This window comes from Myotis yumanensis, unplaced genomic scaffold, assembly GCF_028538775.1.
Source record: "Myotis yumanensis isolate MYYU_CA2020_CCGP unplaced genomic scaffold, mMyoYum1.0.hap1 SCAF_1, whole genome shotgun sequence".
NCBI classification, from domain to species: domain Eukaryota; kingdom Metazoa; phylum Chordata; class Mammalia; order Chiroptera; family Vespertilionidae; genus Myotis; species Myotis yumanensis.
The window spans coordinates 150,100,067-150,119,205 of record NW_027223752.1 but is presented as its reverse complement, the minus strand read 5'-3'; the positions used below and the strand labels follow the sequence as shown (position 1 = coordinate 150,119,205).

General features: G+C 40.7%; 1 protein-coding gene across 1 annotated transcript; it reads left to right on the top strand.

Moving 5' to 3' along the window:
* Window positions 1–2,518: 2,518 nt before the first annotated feature.
* On the top strand, window positions 2,519–18,021 carry LOC139019917 (putative ankyrin repeat domain-containing protein 30B-like). Its single transcript, XM_070429302.1, has 9 exons — window positions 2,519–2,613; window positions 3,335–3,449; window positions 3,612–3,785; window positions 5,311–5,408; window positions 7,473–7,540; window positions 10,275–10,331; window positions 15,588–15,741; window positions 16,446–16,477; window positions 17,835–18,021. Exons 1-7 carry the CDS (start codon window positions 2,519–2,521, stop codon window positions 15,620–15,622), a joined length of 642 nt encoding a protein of 213 aa, XP_070285403.1. The 3' UTR covers window positions 15,623–15,741; window positions 16,446–16,477; window positions 17,835–18,021.
* The last annotated feature ends 1,118 nt before the right edge of the window (window positions 18,022–19,139 follow it).

Here is a 19,139-nt window from a genome sequence, read left to right as displayed (position 1 = left end):
GCTTATTTATACACTAGAGGCCCAGTGCATGAAATTCGTGCACGGGGGCGGGGGGATCCCCTCAGCCCAGCCTGTACCCTCTCTAACCCGGGACCCCTTGGGGGATGTCCGACTGCTGATTTAGGCCCGATCCCCAGGCCGTCGGATATCCCTCTCACAATTCTGGACCGCTGGCTCCTAATTGCTCACCTGCCTGCCTGCCTGGTCTCTCCTAACTTCCTCCCACCACCAGCCTGATCACCCCTCACTGCCTCTGCATGCCTGCCTGATCGTCTCTAACTGCTCTCCTCTGCCGGCCTGATCATTCCTTGCCAGGGTTCTTGTCCCAGCATCAAGAAGGGTTCAGGAATCTGGAGAAGGGGCTGTGTGTAGATGACATAGGAATCCAGAGACTAATAAAGAGTCTGGAGATGAGATAAAATTTTGAAAGGCATTGGGGGTCAGAGGAGCTTAGCTAAAGGAGCTAAGATCTAAGGTCTTAAGTCTAAGGTCTTAGGTTCTTTCCATCCCCAGGACCCCATGCTTTTTATTAACACAACTTGTTCTGAGGAGAGGCAAAGATATACACATCAAAGGGTCAGGGTGTGGTACAGAGTCCATTGTTAGAATGGGGGACTTAGCCTACGGCTGTTCAGGTGTTTGGTCAGTAGGAGGCAATAACATGTAGATTAAGATGCCCTTTAACTGTCTGGCAGCCACAATCAGTTTCCTATTCAGGTTTGGGGAAATGCCTTTAGCCATTCCCAACAGGTGACTACATGTATGATTCAACCCTGTTGAGTCCCCAAGTCTCATCAACCTTTTGATGAAACTCTTGAAATTATGACATGCTGGAACTGGTCGCTGGCAATTCCTAACTGCTCTCCCCTGCTGGCCTGATCACCCCTAACCACATCTGTCTCAGCCCCTGGCACCATGGCTTTGTCTGGAAGGACGTCCAGAAGGACATCTAGAAGATGTCTGGTCTATCTGGTCTAATTAGCATATTAACCTTTTATTAGTATAGATAGTATTCCATTCTCTATATATACCACAGGTTTTTAATTCACTCATCTGCTGCTGGATACTTAGGCTGTTTCCAAATCTTAGCTATTGTAAATTGTGCTGCTATGAACATGGGGGTGCATATATCCTTTCTGATTGGTGTTTCTGGTTTCTTGGGATATATTCCCAGAATTGGGATCACTGGGTCAAATGGGAGTTCCATTTTTAGTTTGTTTTTTTGTTTGTTTGTTTTTTTAAATATATTTTATTGATTTTTTACAGAGAGGAAGGGAGAGAGATAGAGAGTTAGAAACATCGATGAGAGGGAAACATCGACCAGCTGCCTCCTGCACACTCCTCACTGGGGATGGGCCCGCAACCAAGGTACATGCCCTTGACCGGAGTCGAACCCGGGACCTTTCAGTCTGCAGGCCGACGCTCTATCCTCTGAGCCAAACCGGTTTCGGCCATTTTTAGTTTTTTGAGGAAACTCCATGCTGTCTTCCACAGTGGCTGCACCAGTCTGCATTCCCACCAGCAGTGAACACATCCTCACCAGCACTTGTTGTTTGTTGATTTGTTGATGATAGCCATTCTGACAGGTGCGAGATGGTACCTGATTGTCATTTTGATTTGCATCTCTTGGATGATTAGTGACTTTGAGCATGTTTACATATGTCTCTTGGCCTTTTCTATGTTCACTTTCAAGAAGTGTCTATTTAGATCCTTTGCCCATTTTTTGATTGGATTGTTTATTATTAAGTTGTATGAGTTCCCTATAAATTTTGGTGATTAAACCCTCTCAGGCCTTTTTCATCCTTATAATCTTCATGTTGCCCAATATGAGCAAAATGAAAAATTCATAATTGAAGTACTAGGACCTCACCAGGTTGAAGTTTTTTCTCCCTGCTTTCAAACAAAAGTATTTCTGAATGTAGGAAATTGTAAAAGCTAACCTTTGCCTGCCCTTTTGAGATGTATAATAATAATATGAAATGTGAATATTGATCATTGGGAACTTATGCTTTCCATACAATCTATAAATCTAAATATTGAACAAAATGAGCCATCCTATATATTTGAATCCTGATTCTCCTCTGGCTTGTTTTCTTTGAAAATCAGAGTAAGAATTACTTAAAAAGAAAATTCGTGGTTTGCTTTTTTAGTCCTCTTTCCCCCATAAGGCTTTTAAGAATTAAAATTTATTTAAATGCCAACCATTTGACTAGAATTGCAAGAGGTCTGTTGTAGTTACCATTACTTCACTTAATGTAAGGAACCATGAATGGCATGATGTCAGTATTTTCTGTATCAATAAAACTTTTTAAATGCTGCCCATAATGGTTGTAAGACATTCTGAAGTAAAAATTGAATTCCGATGTCAGAGATGTTAAAATGAGAGAATATAAGCATTTTAGAATAATTGAAATACTGTGTTCTTTCTAATCCTTAAAACACATCTGCGAAGTATGTATACTTTTATCAGTTTACTTAATTGAAATGATATCTTTGTAAAGTGGTAGTAATAGTAATAATGATACTTGCCCCGACCTGCAGGGCACGCATCGTGGGTACACCGCACCAAATCCTGCAAAGGAATGAGAGGATAGGAGACGCGAAGAAGTGGAGGCAAGACAAAGTTCTGATCAAGCCTCAATTTTATTCTTACAGCGGGTAGTATTTATGTTGGTGGGCAAAGGGGGGTCCATGGGATAAGCCTCTCATTAAGGATGTAACAAAGGCTCTGGAATGTCACAGCTATGCGCTTATCAGCGGAGATGTAGCAGCTTATCAGCTGAGATGTAGCAGGTTTGTGCTAAGGGTGAGGGTATGTTATCCTTTAACTCCAGGCCAAACCGGGAGTTGGCTTGGAGGGGCCATAAACCTATTATGCTGTAAACTGGAGATGTATATGTGATTTATAATGGCTCCCAACAGATACTAATATTATCACAATTATTAAGCTGTTTTATGTGCAAGGTACTGTAGTAAACACTTTGCATAGATTCTCATTAAAACAAACAGTGGTATCCTGTGAGATACCTATTATTTTTATCCCCATTTTGTTGATGAGGAAATTGAGGCCAGAAAGGCCAAGAGACAGCTAATAAGTGACAGTTAAAATAAGATCAGAACTAAGTTGAGCTGAATTCTCAGGTCATCCTCTCTGTATTCAAATAGGCTTCTCCTTCACTAATGGGGTGAGTGACAAGAACTAATAAATATTGTACTATCTCCAGAAGAAAATTATGCTTTGAAGGCATAGGGAGCAATGTTTACAATTACTTGGATATTGTACGCTTTCATCTAGTGCCCTCTAAGTTCCTAAGCAGTCCTCTCACTTTCATAGGACTGCTCTGCATGTGGCCTGTGGCAAGGGCTGTCCAAGAGTGGTGAGACTGCTAACACGTAGACATTGCCTATTGAACCTCTGTGATATTGACAACAAAACAGCTCTCATTCACGTATGTATTAGCCAACTATGTGAACTTGAGAGGGGTTTAATTGAATTACTTAGATTAACAATGAGTTTATCTCATTTAACTAGAAGACATTGGTGAAACTTGTGGAATGTTTACTTTGAATTCCCAGAATTTATAATCTATTTCTTGGCATAATACTGACAGGCCATACAATATGAGCAAGAGGAATGTGCAACCATTCTTCTAGACCGTGGCACCGATCCAAATGTAATAGACATCCATGGCAACACTCCTCTTCACTATGCTGTCCTTGGTCATAATACAGCTATAGTGGAAAAGCTACTTTCCTGTATGGCAAATATGGAAGCAAGAAATAAGGTATAGATCAAGTAACTTTATTTACAAAATATTTGAAATACATGTTTTTACTTTAGTTTCAAGCCTTTTTAAAAAAATATATATTTTATTGATTTTTTACAGAGAGGAAGGGAGAGAGATAGAGAGTCAGAAACATTAATGAGAGAGAAACATTGATCAGCTGCCTCCTGCACATCTCCTAGTGGGGATGTGCCTGCAACCCAGGTACATGCCCTTGACCGGAATCAAACCTGGGACCTTTCAGTCTGCAGGCCGAGGCTCTATCCTCTGAGCCAAACCGGTTTCGGCTAGTTTCAAACCTTTTAAAAAATTGTATGTTCTATTAATTTTAAAGAGAAAGGAAAGGAGAGGGAGAGAGAGATAGAAACATCAATGATGAGAAAGAATTATCCATTGGCAGCCTCCTGCACATCACTGTCTGGGGATTCAGCTCGCAAACTGAACATGTGCCCTGACCTCCTGGTTCAAGGGTCAACACTCAACCACTGAGCAACACCAGCCGGGCATAAGCATTTCCTTCCTTCCTTCCTTCCTTCCTTCCTTCCTTCCTTCCTTCCTTCCTTCCTTCCTTCCTCTCTCTCTCTCTCTCTTTCTTTCTTTTGCACAAGCATTTTCTTTCTCACATGCATACACTAAATACAATAGTTCAGGCCCTGTCACCATGGAAACAACTCGAAAGCCCATGCAGGGAGGGCTGGAGAAATGTAGTGTTAATGGAAGGGGCAAAGCTCTGCCTCCCAGCTACCCTTCCACCCCAGAAGGAAGAACTTCCTGTTAGTGTCTGGGAGTGGGAGATAGGCTCAGAGCCCACAAAGGACTGAAGGCCGGGGGGAGTGAAGTGATGGTGGGGACTGGTTGCCGTGCTGACTGGGGCTTAGGAAATGGTGCTGCTGGGGATGGGTGGGAGGAGGAGGCCTAGTACCCAGCAAGGGGAGCTGGGTGAGTGCAAGAGGGAAGAGGAAACCCAAGTCCACAGGCAACAAAATAACAACAGGATACCACGATAGGAACACAGATTCTGGGAACCCGTACTATAAATGTTGGAAGTGAGATTTGGAGAAGGATGCTGCAGTTAATCTGTTGAAGAGGCAGTGGAGGGCATTTTAAAGGGAAGAACAGCCAGTGACTGCACAGGGGTGAGAAGATAGGGGATCCTTTTATTTATTTTTCCTCCTCACCAGAGGATTTCCCCCCCCCATTGATTTTAGAGAAAGTGGAAGGGAGGGAAGGATGAGGGGTGAGAGAGAGAAACATTAATGTGTGGGTGGCTCCTGCATAGGCCCAAACCAGGGCTGGGGACCAAATCTGCAACCCAGGTACAATCTCTTGAATGGGAATCAAACCTGGACCCTTCCATGAGCAGGCCAATGCTCTAACCAGTGAGAACACTAGCCAGGGCAAAAGGGGCTACTTTTTATTTACTTTCTATATTATATGTGTAAGTTCAGAGGACCTTTTATAAGTTTTGTTATTCAGTTTGTATATATATAATTTAATAAATTATAAACTTTTTCTGTTTATACAGGATGACTTCACACCACTTTCACTTGCTAAATATGAAAACAAAGAGAAAATGGTGGAATTTTTAGTAACTAGAGCTTCAAAAGTCGATCACATGGAAAGGTATAATTGTTCATTCCTTGTTTTATATTTGGAGGGTACATTTATTAAAGCTGGGGCCAGTGAAACAATGAAGGGCTGAGTTGGAACTATCCTAAGCTGTCAGAGAGACTGAAATAAAGCTGCAGGAAAAGACCAGACTTTCTCCTTTGTTACCAGACCTGCCCCCCAAGGACACTAGAACATCTTTGTTCAGGTAATGGAAGGTCCCATGTCGCCTTTCCCAGAGAAGTAGGCAGCAACCTGCCTGAGACTCCATAACTGAGGTTGGCCCTGCAAAGGATCTCTTTGCTGTAAGAATGAAAGATTCCCAAGTGAGTTAATTTTACCTCAGGTTTCAAAATATTTTAAATTATGTCTCACATGGAAGCCAGTTAGAAAGCTCTGATTCAAAAGTAGGTTATTGGTCCTTACAATTGCTAAGGCCCCATTCATGACTCATCAGTATCCATGAGTGACAAGTAGGATTCTACCATCCAAGCCAATTGGGTGTGGACAGTGATATTAAGCATCATTCTCATAAAGATCTGCTGGTTCACAGTGTGAATAGATATTAGTGGTCCAGGCCAGGTCCTGACTTCTATTAGTTTTCTGTGGTTGGTATGATTCACAACAAAAATAAGGGAGCATTGTGTTATCTGACTTCATGAGGTAATGTATTTGTACATACATTTAGTTGCAAGTTATATAGTAGCTAAGACACCCTGAATTACAAACCACAACGAAAGAATAGGTAATAACCAAAATCCTATATAATAAAAGCCTAATATGCTAAGTGTCTGGTTGTCCAGTCGCCTGTTCAACCAATCAAAGCATAATATGCTAAGGCTGCTCAAACTGTTCACTATGATGTACACTGACCACCAGGGGGCAGACACTCTGACTGGTAGGTTAGCTTGCTGCTGGGGTTCAGCTGATTGGGACTGAACGAGATGGGCCGGACATGCCCTGGAGCTTTCCTGCGGTCCCTCCCCAGCTGGCCAACCTCCCGCTTCCCTCCCCAGCTCCGATTGTGCACCAGTGGGGTCCCTCAGCCTGGCCTGTGCCCTCCCTCAATCCAGGACCCCTCAGTGGGGCACATTGACTGTCAGTTCCATCCTATATAATAAAAGGCTAATATGCAAATCAACCAAATGGTGGAATGACCGATCACTATGACGCACACTGACCACCAGGGTGCAGAAGCTTAACACAGGAGCTTTTTCCTGGTGGTCAGTGCGCTCCCACACGGGGAGCACCACTCAGCCAGAAGCTCTGAGCTGGGCTCACAGCTAACAAGCACAGTGGCAGTGGCAGGAGCCTCTCCCACCTCCCTGGCAGCACTAAGGATGTCTGACTGCCATCCTTAAAGATCTGCTGGTTCACAGTGTGAGTAGATAGTCGGACATCCCCCAAGGGCTCCTGAACTGCGATAGGGCACTGGATGGACTGAGGCCACCGTCCCCCCCCCCCTCCACCAGCCCCACGAGTGCATGAATTTTGTACACTGGGCCTCTAGTTAATATTTTCTGAGAACTGCAACATTTGAATGTTAGAAACTATGAAAAACCCACATTGGGATTTCATTGGTATTCTAAAATAGTTTCAAAAAATAAAGCTCACGAAGAGATTTTTCCTTTGCCTTGCTGTTTCTCCAAGCATCTCTTTTTGCTGTATTATCTCATTTAATTCTCCAAACAACCTTTAAAGTAAGGCAGTAAGACCATTATTTTGTAGAGGAGGACCTTGAGCCACAGACAAATGACTTGTTTGAGAACAAATAGCTGTTGATTATAGAACAAGGATGTCTGAGTTCAAGAGACTTGCCATTATGTCAAACTAACTCTAATTAATTCACCAAACTATATTGCCCTCAAATCATGACTGTTTTGTGTTTTGTTTTAAAAAATTACATAGCTTCATAAGAAGTGTGTAGAACTTACAAATTTGAAGTGTATAGTAGAATTAAAGTTTTAATATTGACTCATATTATCTGAAATATTCTAAGAATTTACAATATTTGTGAAATATTTTTATGTTTGTATTAACATAGTAATATTATTTATCACCATTTTTTTTAATTGATAGCAAGCAACAACTAACTTTGGAATATAAAGAAGAAAGACCTATAAGATCTTCTGAAGGTAGCAATCTTGGTAAGACTTCTGATAATGAATTACTCTTGGTGGTCCTACCATAGATGAATTAAGAGAAAGTTTTGCTAATGAAAGAGCAATAAAAACTCACCAAACAATGTGTAAGTTGCATGTATAGTTTTTCTTAATCTCTTTCTTAATAGAAAAGTATTCACTATTATTAAAACAGTTAATTATAGGTAATTTAAAAATCTGGGGCAATATTGTTTAAAAAGAGGTTCATTTATTAAGTCCTGACCCCTAAAATCCTATATGATATCTTTATGTAAAAAAGAAAATTGACTTTAAGTTAGGATGTTGTATGTTTCCTCTATATTCACATTGTAACAAATTGGACTTGTTCTAAAAATGGATCTTTTGTTTAGTTTTTAAAGCCAGTGGATTACATTTAGTAAATGCAAACCTGTTTTTTTTTTAACTTTAAAAAAAATATATTTTATTGATTTTTCACAGAGAAGAAGTGAGAGGGATAGAGAGTTAGAAACATCAATGAGAGAGAAACATCGATCAGCTGCCTCCTGCACACTCCCTACTGGGTATGTGCCCACAACTGAGGTATATGCCCTTGACCGGAATCGAACCTGGGACTCTTCAGTCCCCAGGCCAACGCTCTATCCACTGAGCCAAACCGGTTAGGGCTGAAAACCTGTTTTTACATAGTGAATTGTCTCACTAAAAAAAGTCACTAAAACTGGGAACTCAACAATACTTTCCTGGTACCACAAACAAATGGCAAACAATAAGAACGACAACGCTTAGTGAGCAACAATCTCAATGAGATTGTTTTTCTTGATTTCAGAGAGGAAGGGCAAGGGAGAGGCATAGGAACATCATTGATGAGAGAGACTTATTGATTGTCTGCCTCCTGCACACCCCACACTGGGGATTGAGCCTGTGCCCTGACCATGAATCGAACTTTGACCTTCAGTTTCATAGGTCGATGCTCAACCACTGAGCTGTGCTGGCAGGGCCCAATGAGGTTGTTTTTCAAAGATAACTACCAAATAGCACAGAAGTCGGAAAGGCAAAACCTGTTGAGAATCATGGAGTATTTTATATATAATGCCAACAAGATCTCACTATTATCAACTTTTTTCCTCAGAGGTCAAAGCAGAATGAGATATGTTGATTCATTAGAACAAGATGTTTCCTTCTGTTTGTTGGATAATTGTTAGGACATTGTAATTTCTTTAGAACAAGATGCTCTGTTACCATTGATCAGTAGGTAATCATAATAAGTATTCAAATAACCCCATTCAGGACTCTACAAATTACAATAAAAGTACAAAAGAGTTTCAAAATGACAAAAATGCCATAGTGCTACCCAGATGTGGCTCCTAGTTCATTGGACTTGGTAGACCTTCATCAGAGGACTTGTGTAGGCTGGTTTTGCAACTTGTAGGAAATACAAGGATGAAATGGTGTTTTGACCTTGAAGATTCTCATATTATGAGAGCGCTGTCCCTGGCTTATTTCTTTGTGTGTGTGTGTTTTTTTTTAATCAGAATTTTCAATATATTTTACAAAATTAATAATTATTAATTTGTAACTATTCTAAGCTGTCAGAGAGATTGAAATAAAACTGTAGGAAAAGACCAGACTTTCTCCTTTGTTACCAGATCTGCACCCCAAGGACACTAGAGCAACTTTATCCTCTCCCTGTGAAGTTTCCAGGAGGTCTTCATTATTCCAGTGTCAAATTCTGACAACACACGTGAACTATGTCATCTACCAGTCTGGTTAGACTCAGTGCCAAGGTTTTGTGTTTTTTTAAAAAATCCTTATTTCTGGGCTTCATCCTCCGGAAATTCTGTTTCTTTGTTATGGGGTGGGGCCACAACATTAGTAACAAAGAAACAGAATTTCCGGAGGATGAGGCCCAGAAATCAGGATTTTAAATTTTTGTTTTTTAAATATATTTTATTGATTTTCTACAGAGAGGAAGAGAGAGGGATGTGTTGTCCCACAGTAGCATGGGACAACGCTCAAGCGTGGTCTACTATTTAACTCTCAGGTGCCTTTTATTTTTTAAAATATATTTTATTGATTTTTTACAGAGAGAAAGGGAGAGGGATAGACAGAAACATCGATGAGAGAGAAGCATGGATCATCTGCCTCCTGCACACCCCCTACTGGGGATATGCCTGCAGCCAAGGTACATGCCCTTGACCAGAATCGAACCTGGGACTCTTCAGTCCCCAGGCCAACGCTCTATCCACTGAGCCAAACTGGCTAGGGCTCAGGTGCCTTTTAGGTACTGAATGCTATTCTGATGTTGCAGAATGGAAATATTTTAAAAACACAGTCCCTGCCCTCTAAGAGCTTGTTATTGTCATTGTCATTCCTATTACTTACTATACTTTATTCAGTGCTTACCAGGTGGTAGAATGCACTAGGACCTTATAATTATCATTATGTATTCTTTTTTATTGATTGTAGTATGTGCCAGCCACTTTAAGTCCATGATGAGAATTAGAGTTTTAAAAATGTGGGTGAAGCCTTGGCCCTGTGGGTCAGTTCTTAAAACATTGTTACCAATATGCCAAAGTTGTGAGTTTCATCCCTGGTCATGGTACATACCAGAACCAACCAATGAATGCATAAATAAGTGGAACAACAAGCCAAAGTTCACTCCTTTTCTCTCTCTAATCAATTTTTTTTAAAGTAGTTAAAAATTAAATAAAATAAAGGCATGCTTGCACACCCAAGCCTTCCTCCCTTTCTTTTCCCACAGGGATGCATCTCCCAAACTCTGAGGGACCCCAGGAGGCTTACAACCAGAGCAACAATGGTCAGTGGCAATTTATCCTGGGCAAACCCTCTCAACCTGTCCCTAAGACCCTCTTTTGTCACACTTCTTAGTGAGCCTGCGTTCATTTCACCTTTCCTTTCTTGTTTCATTATCCCCAACTTTAGTAAATGTCCTTGAAAATTCACACACACACACACACACACACACACACACTGAAAAAAATTAAAAAACTAAAATGTGGGTGGGATTTAAAGTAAGCAAGCAGATGGAGGAGAAGTTTGCCAGGTAAAGGGGAAGAAGGGTTATGTTTGGCAAGGGGAACAGGTATTGCAATTACACGTTAGGCAGCAGGAACAGCATGGCAAGAGCTAAGATGTACACGTGAAGTTTATGGGATTCACGAGTAGTACCGTTTCAATGTGAAAATGTGCGCTACGGGAATGGTTGGGAATGAGGTGAGTGCTTAGCTAAGGCAGGTTTACGAAAACCTTTAGTACTACAGAAAGGACTAGATCTTATCTTGTAGACCAGTGGTTCTCAACCTGTGGATCGCGACCGCTTTGGCGGTCGAACGACCCTTTCACAGGGGTCACCTAAGACCATCCTGCATATCAAATATTTACATTACGATTCATAACAGTAGCAACATTACAGTTATGAAGTAGCAACAAAAATAATTTTATGGTTGGGTCACAACATGAGGAACTGTATTTAAAGGGCCAGAAGGTTGAGAACCACTGTTGTAGACCTTGGGAACTTATCAGGTAGAATGTTGTTAGCTTCAGATAATAGGTGGCCTAATTAAGAGGCTGAAACAATAGGAACTGGGATTGTTTTGGTGGCTTGGTGATGACATAAGTATCCCAGGTGTTGTCCCTTATTCAGCTGTGAGGTTGTCAGTGATTATGTCTGCTTTCCTGGTCAGTAATCAGCTATGGCTCCAAAGCATCCTATTCCATATGGCAATATGTGAAGGCCAAAGGACTGCTTTGTTCATTTTTAAATGTTTTGTTAAAGTCTAGTTGGCACACAATATATTACTTTCAGGTGTATGACATAGTGGTTTGACATTTACATACCTTATGATGGGTTCACAATGAAAAGTCTAGTAACCATCTGTCACCAAGCAAAGTTATTACAATAATTAACACATTCCCTGTGCTGTGCAGTAGATCCCTGTGGCTTACATATTTTATAACTGGAAGTTTGCACTTCTTATTCATATTCTTTATTTCATCCCTCTCCTCAATTTCCCTCTGGCAACGGTCAGGTTGTGTTCTCTGAGGCTACAGGGTGTGTTTCTGTTTTGTTTGTTTTGTTGCTTTAGATTGCACATGTAAGTGAGATCAAACAGTATTTGACTTTATCTTATTCACTTAGCATAATACCCTTTTGGTCCATGCATGTTGTCCTAAATGGCAAGATTTCATTCTTTTTTATGTCTGAGTAATAGTATATATGTATACACACACACACACACATATAATCTTATATATATAATAATATATATATGTATACTTCACCTTCTTTATTCATTTATCTATGGAAGAACATCTATGCTGCTTCCATATCCTGGCTATTGTAAATCTTGCTGCAGTGAATAGGGGTGTGAATATTTTTTCAAATTCGTGTTCATGTTTCTGTTGGGTAAATACCCAGAAGTGGAATGGCAGTTATATTTCCAATTTTTGGGGGGTTTCCATGCTACTTTCCACAGTGACTGTACCAATTTACAATCATGTGAACAGTGCTTTCTTTAACTTTATTTATTTATTTATTTATTTTTCTTTCTTTTTTTAAAAAATCTTTATTGTTCAGATTATTACATTAGTTACTCTTCTTTCCCACCACAACTCCCCTCCACCCAGTTCCAACCCCACCCTCTGCCCTCACTCCCCACCCACTGTCCTCATCCATAGGTGCACGATTATTGTCTAATCTCTTCACTCACCCTCACACCCCTTTCTCCCCCCGCCAAGAATAGTCAGTCCATTCCCTTTCTATGTCCCTGATTCTATTACAATCACCAGTTCATCAGATTATTTATTCACTTGATTTTTAGATTCACTTGTTGATAGATGTGTATTTGTTGTTCATAATTTGTATCTTTACCTTTTTCTTCTTCTTCCTCTTCTTACAGGTTACCTTTCAGCATTTCATATAATACTGGTTTGGTGGTGATGAACTCCTTTAGCTTTTTCTTATCTGTGAAGCTCTTTATCTGGCCTTCACTTCTGAATGATAGCTTTGCTGAATAAAGTAGTCTTGGTTGTAGGTTCTTGGTATTCATCACTTTGAATATTTCTTGCCATTCCCTTCTGGCCTGCAAAGTTTCTGTTGAGAAATCAGCTGACAGTCGTATGGGTACTCCCTTGTAGGTAACTGATTTTCTTTCTCTTGCTGCTTTTAGGATTCTCTCTTTGTCTTTTGCTCTTGGCATTTTAATTATGATGTGTCTTGGTGTGGTCCTCTTTGGATTCCTTTTGTTTGGGGTTCTCTGCACTTCCTGGACTTGTAAGTCTATTTCTTTCACCAGGTAGAGGAAGTTTTCTGTCATTATTTCTTCAAATAGGTTTTCAATATCTTGCCCTCTCTCATCTTCTGGCACCCCTATAATTCGGATGTTGGTACGCTTGAAGTTGTCCCAGAGGCTCCTTACACTATCTTCATATTTTCGGATTCTTTTTTCATTTTGCTTTTCTGGTTGGGTGTTTTTTGCTTCTTCATATTTCAAATCGTTGACTTGATTCTTGCGATCCTCTGGTCTGCTTTTGGGAGTCTGTATAATATTCTTTATTTCAGTCAGTGTATGCTTAATTTCTAGTTGGTCCTTTATCACAACATCGAGGGTCTTATTAGATTTCTTGAGGATCTCACTACATTTATCGGCGGTCTCACCAGTCTTTTTGAGGGCCTTACTCAATTTATCAGCGGCTTCTAAACAGTTCTTTAAAGACCTTAAAAGTGTGGTTTTGAACTCTATATCCAACAGTTTGCTTTTCTCCAATTCTGTCGTTTGTGTCCTGTTTCTTTGTCTCGGCATTTTCTATGCTTCGCTGTGTCGATAGAGTGCCTTTCTGTGCTAAGTGTCCCAATTACCTGAGGTAGACACTCTTGGTGCACCCCCTTGTGGGCTTTGTGCACAGTCTTGTTGTGGTTAAGCCTTGATTGTTGTAGTTATCACTGTGAGGAATTGACCTCCAGGCCAATTGGCTGTGAGAATCAGCTGTGTCTGCAGTGGGAGAACTTCTGTGCTGGAGACACCCCTCTGGGGCTAGACTTGCTTCGATGGGGCTTTGGTGCTCACTGAGTCTGCCCCCTGAGTGTGTCTTTTATGGTTCCAGGGAGCTGCAAACTGATGGCCCCACTCTGACCTCTGGGCTTCCTGGCTCCTGGATCTCTAGGGAGGTGCTAATCTAGCCTTTGCCTGAGGCTATCCAGCAAAAGCCTCCCTGCAGGGCTTGGGCGGGACGGGTCCCACAGGATCAACAGGGCGGGGTTAGCAATTATGGCTGCTCTCAGTCTTGCCCTCAGAGGCTCTGCTTCTCAGTGTCCCAGTAGTCGCTGCAAGCCCCACGGAGAGAAAGCTGCCCTAGGGTTCTGAGCGATGCCAGACAGTCCCGCTTCTCCCGTATGAGTGTGGGTCCTTAGAGACTCGCCCGGAACTGGAGCTCAGAGCCTGAGACTCCCTCCCAATTGAAAACGACAACCGCGCCCTCAGCCTCCAGCTCGCTCCGCATGCACTCCGCACCTTAGTATTTTACTTCAGCACTGAGCCTCCTCTGAGACTCGGTATGCTTTTCTCTTTCCTCCTAGTTGTAGAACTTCCACTCAGCCAGCCTTCCTGTGGTTCTGGATGATGTCCGTTCCGTCTTTTAGTTGTATTTTTGAAGTGGTTGTTCGAGGCAGCAAACTCCCGTGTTTACCTATGCCGCCATCTTGGTTTCTCTCGCTTTCTTTAACTTTAAAAAAATATGGTTTTATTGATATTTAGTGAGAGAGGACAGAAAAGGGAGAGAGAGATGGAAATAGCAATGAGAACCATCACATTGATCGGATGCCTCCTGCCCACCCTTACTGGGTATCAAGCCTGCAACCCATGTGGCCTGACTGGGAATAGAACCAGCGACCTCTTGGTGCATGGGACAATGCTCAAGCCTCTGAACCACACTGGCCTGGCCTATGTGTTTCTTTTAAATAGGGAGAAAACAGACAGACTTTCAGTTGACTTCCTCTAAAGTTTTATAGGCCTGAGTTACATCACATGCTGTCTCACTTGATTTAGGAGGGCTTGGGAGTCCCCAAGAATTATCTTCCAGCGAATTTCTGCCATGTGAGTAATGTTCCTAAAAGTTTGTGCAGTCATGAGGAATGGGTCTCTCATTATCTGTGCATGATGGGGAATTGTTTTCTCTCATAAAACCTTTCCATCTCCTGGTAAAGGGGAAGCTGTGGTATGACAAAGAGTTTTGCCATTTGGTGAGAGAGGGGGGTGTCTTTTGTTTGTTGCAGTGAAATTCGTCAAGTGAAGTTTTGTGCTGTCTTTGCCAAGGTCTTACAGGAATCCTACAGGGGCACAGGCTTTCTTGATGGCAGTTGGGGTTTTCAGTTCAACCTTACTTGAGTCACCAGATGTAAATTAGACATTTCTCTAGCTCCCAGTATACATTTTGCATATCATCACCTGAAATACTTAGTCTTTAAGAGCTCTACTCTGCAGATTGTCTTCCTGAGATGGATGTGTTTGTTTGGCTTTTTGAGGCTCTATTCTGAGAGAGTTACATTCTTTTTTCATCGGTTCTAGTTCTTGTTCCAAGCCATGGATCTTCAGGTCACAACTCAGCTTTTCCACCTCCCAGTTTGATGAAGTGGATTTAAGTCCCTTATCACCTGCTGTGTTTCCACCTCTGTTCTTAGCCTGAGGAGTTCTATTTCTTTAGAATGCTGCTGTTCATTCAATACTTTCAAACATTCAGGTTGTCTTTGTTCATTTACCCAATTTTCTCTTTAAATTATCTCTATCAACGCAAACCTCTTGGCAGGCATGATAGGCCTTATTTACTTGTTCTTGGGCCACAGAACGTGTTTCTTCATCCAATAGAGCACCTGTAAGCTTTTCTTCCAAAAATCTTACTCTTTTCTTTAGGAAAGATTTTTTCTCTCTGAATCCTTGAGGCATTTTTTGATGTCTTCATCAAAAAACAGTGACAAGGGCAAAATGTGAAGCAACAGACTCATCTGAATATATTTAGACCGGAGTCACTTATCTCTCCTATGGGTTTTTTCATGATTTAGAATGCAGACACCATCTTCCACCAGCATATCCATGACAGCCCGAGTCAGGCTGCGTTTGGATCCCCAGCGTTGGGAACAGGGTCACCAGGGGTCACCACGGGCTCCGGTTTCCTCGAAGACACGGTCTCTTCCCCACCAAAGGCCTCTGCTCCAGGTACACCGCTGAAGGGTCCCCATTGCTTTGGCCTGGGCTGAGCCAGGACTGACCAGTGGGCTGGGACCTGGGGATCAGGAAGGAGTGGCAAGCGGGGCAGGAGAAGCTGAAGCGCCACAAGGAGCAGTCCCCTTATCCAGCAACACGTCCGCGAGGCACAGAACCCAGTGTGGCCCTCTTGGGCCAACCCCCTCCAACCCTTCCCCAGCAGGGAAACGCAACTCAGGGGGGCTGGAGGCTAGCAGCACCCGGCCTGAAGGGGGCTGGAAAGCTCATTTTTAAGAAAAATGAATTTAAGTAAAAACAAAACAAAACAAAACAAAAAGCACTAAATTTTTATAAATAGCACTTTTTCTTAGAATTGCAAAGTAATGCATTCAGTGTGAAATATGTTTAAACTTCTTTAAACCAATGGTGTCAAATATTACTTTTCTGAAGTTATGGTTATTCAATGGACCAATAATAATTGTATTTTTATCAGATTAATCTAAATAGCATTATATATGCCTGCTCTCTATTATCTAAAATTAAAATGAGTCTGAATTAATTTTATTTATGTGATTATCTTTTTATTTGTGCAATCCCCGGTGCTCCAGTCTCTAAAAGTAGTATATAAAGGACAGATTTCATAAGCTATATATCATTCCTCTAATAATGTCACTTATTTAACTTAAATACTAAAAATAATATTTTATTTATTTCAGATGTGGCAGGGGTATGGAGAAACTAAAAGAAGGTAAGTTGCCAAAATTTATTAATGATTTTAGATATCATTGATTTTGTAAATTAACTGAGACTAGGAAATGTCATCTGTTTCCATCTTTGAGTAATATATACTGCATTAAATATTTTCTTATCCATGCAAATGAAAAATGTGAAATATAAACAGTCATAAGGAAGACTATACTTATTCCACATGTAATCATCATGTTCTACAGCTCTTTAAAGACCTCAGAAGTCTACCAGTATGCATCTTTCTTCATTTCTGGCTATTCTCTTCCTTCCCTCTGCTGTGGACTGTCGACCTGCACACTGAAACTATGGTCAGAAAACTGGCTTCATCACTTCTCATGTTTTTACTAGTGATATAAGGCCAAATAACCAGACTCATCTAGTAATACTGAGTCAGGCAGTTACAGTTCACATAACTGACAGCTGAAGGGCAATATTCAAAACTCCAGTCATTGACTTGGCATTCTTTTACCCTCATGAAAAACTCCAAATTCCTTTGCACGGAGTAAAAACAGTGAAATCCACTTAGTTCTTGCCAAATAATGCAGCCTTATATTTGCTACTCTGCCCCTTTGCTCTAGCAGCTAGCTAAACTAGACTATTTCTAGTTCCACAAATGTTCTTCCTCATTTTTAGTCCTGGAATCTGCTTCATTTCTCTTTCTGGCATACTTTTTTTTTTTGTCCATCAGGTATCAACTTATATATCACCTCCACCAAAAAGCCGACAATATTGACACAAAACTGACATGTCTCCTCTGAGTGCTCCAATAGTGCCTTGTGTTATATTGGTTGGTGGTATCTATGACTCTGAGTAGAAATTGCCTGTTCATTTGTTGTTGTGTTTTTTCAGTTTATAGTAAACTAGAGGCCCGGTGCATGAAATTCATGCAAAGGTAAGGTCTCTAGGTCTGGCTGGGGATCAGGGCTGATTGGGGCCTTCCAGGTCCCGGCCAGGGCCTTCCTTTATTCCGTGCTGTCCGCTGGTGGTCAGCACATGTCATAGTGAGCGATTGAATTCCCAGTCTCTCGGTCGAACTCCTGAGGGGACACTTTGCATATTGGCCATTTATATATATAGATGATTGTTCAGGGTTGGGCTGTGTCATCTTCATCTTGTAACTCCAGTGCTTGTCATACCACCTTAGTGCATGGTGTTGAATAAATGAATGAAGGATGGGGAAACCAGAAGCTCTGATACTTAGCCATGATACCAATTAATACAGTGTGCAACCACTGAATTAAAAATTATGTTTCATAGTATTCTTGTGTTGTGTATTGTATCCAGATACAGATGTCTTTATTCTTCTTAACACTTATACTTAGTTGTAGTTTAATGAATATAATTCTTTTCCTTTCCAGATGCTGCTAAATTTGAAGCTCAATCCTATAGAGTTTGTCCTGAAGGATCAATCAGTCAGTCAAGTTCATGTCAAGATCTACTTTTGAAAATGCAACAAGAATATAAAGAGATTTTGCTGAAAAATTACATGATCTGAAACATAATCAGTAAAAAATTATTTACTGGACTGTTTACATAACATTTTGTTTTCCATTAGACACATGACATGAACTTTTTATTAAAGAAAAAATTTTTTGATCATATGTCTGATGAAAATTTATATAGTATTTTAAATTGGGGTATTTTGGGGGCATCTGACCAAGTTTTAAGCAGATTTTATAAATGAAAGCTAGCACTATTGAGTTATACTTACTCAAATTGCCCAAATACCAACTGTTCAAACAAAATCCAAACAAACAACTTGTCATTCATACTTTAGTGATGCTAGTTGATAGATTTTTTTTTTACACATTCCAATTTTATCACCATATTTGATCCTAAAGATTTAGACAGACATAATTTTGATATCTGCTGCTATGGCTTCTAGTTACCTGTATAAAAATTGTTGTAGTGCCATTGTACTGATGTAATTTTAAACACTGATTTAAAAATCTTCCCTCGTGTGGGAAATGAAGTTTGCCTAAGGCTTTTCTACTTTTCCATTTATTGATTGATTTTTTTTTAGAAAGAGTCTTAAAATTACAGAAAGATCCAAGTTTTAGTACAAAGAACTCTGTTGCCCTGAACCATTTGAGAGTAAATTGTTGACACTGTGCCACCATGCCTTATTCCTTTAGTACATTCCACTTGTCTACCATACTACCTTCACAATCAGAAAATTCACACTAATCCATTCCATAATTTCATCCTCTCATTCTTTTCAAATTTTGCCACTTGTCTGTAGCTTCTGTTACAGCATAAAGACCCTGTTCGGATCCAGGGGTTACACTGAGCTGTGGTGTCTATTCTTCTCCTTCAGTCTGGAACAGGTCCTTAGTGTTTCCTTGACTTTCATGACCTTGAATCTTTTGAAGAGGAAGTTCCACTCATGTATGTAGAATGTAATTCAATTTCAGATCATGGATTTTTCTGATGTTTCCTTATGATAATATTTAGTTCAGACATTTTTAGCAAGAGCATCACAGAAGTAGTCCTATACTCTTCTCATTGCATCCTGTGATGGGGCCTACAATTTGGATTTGCCATTCCTGGGGATGTTAATGTTGATCAGTGAAGGCAGTATCTGCTGGGTTTCTCCTCTGTAATGTTTCTTTTTTCACTTCACAATTATTGCTTTATAGGGAAGTTTTTAGAGTCAGTGTAAG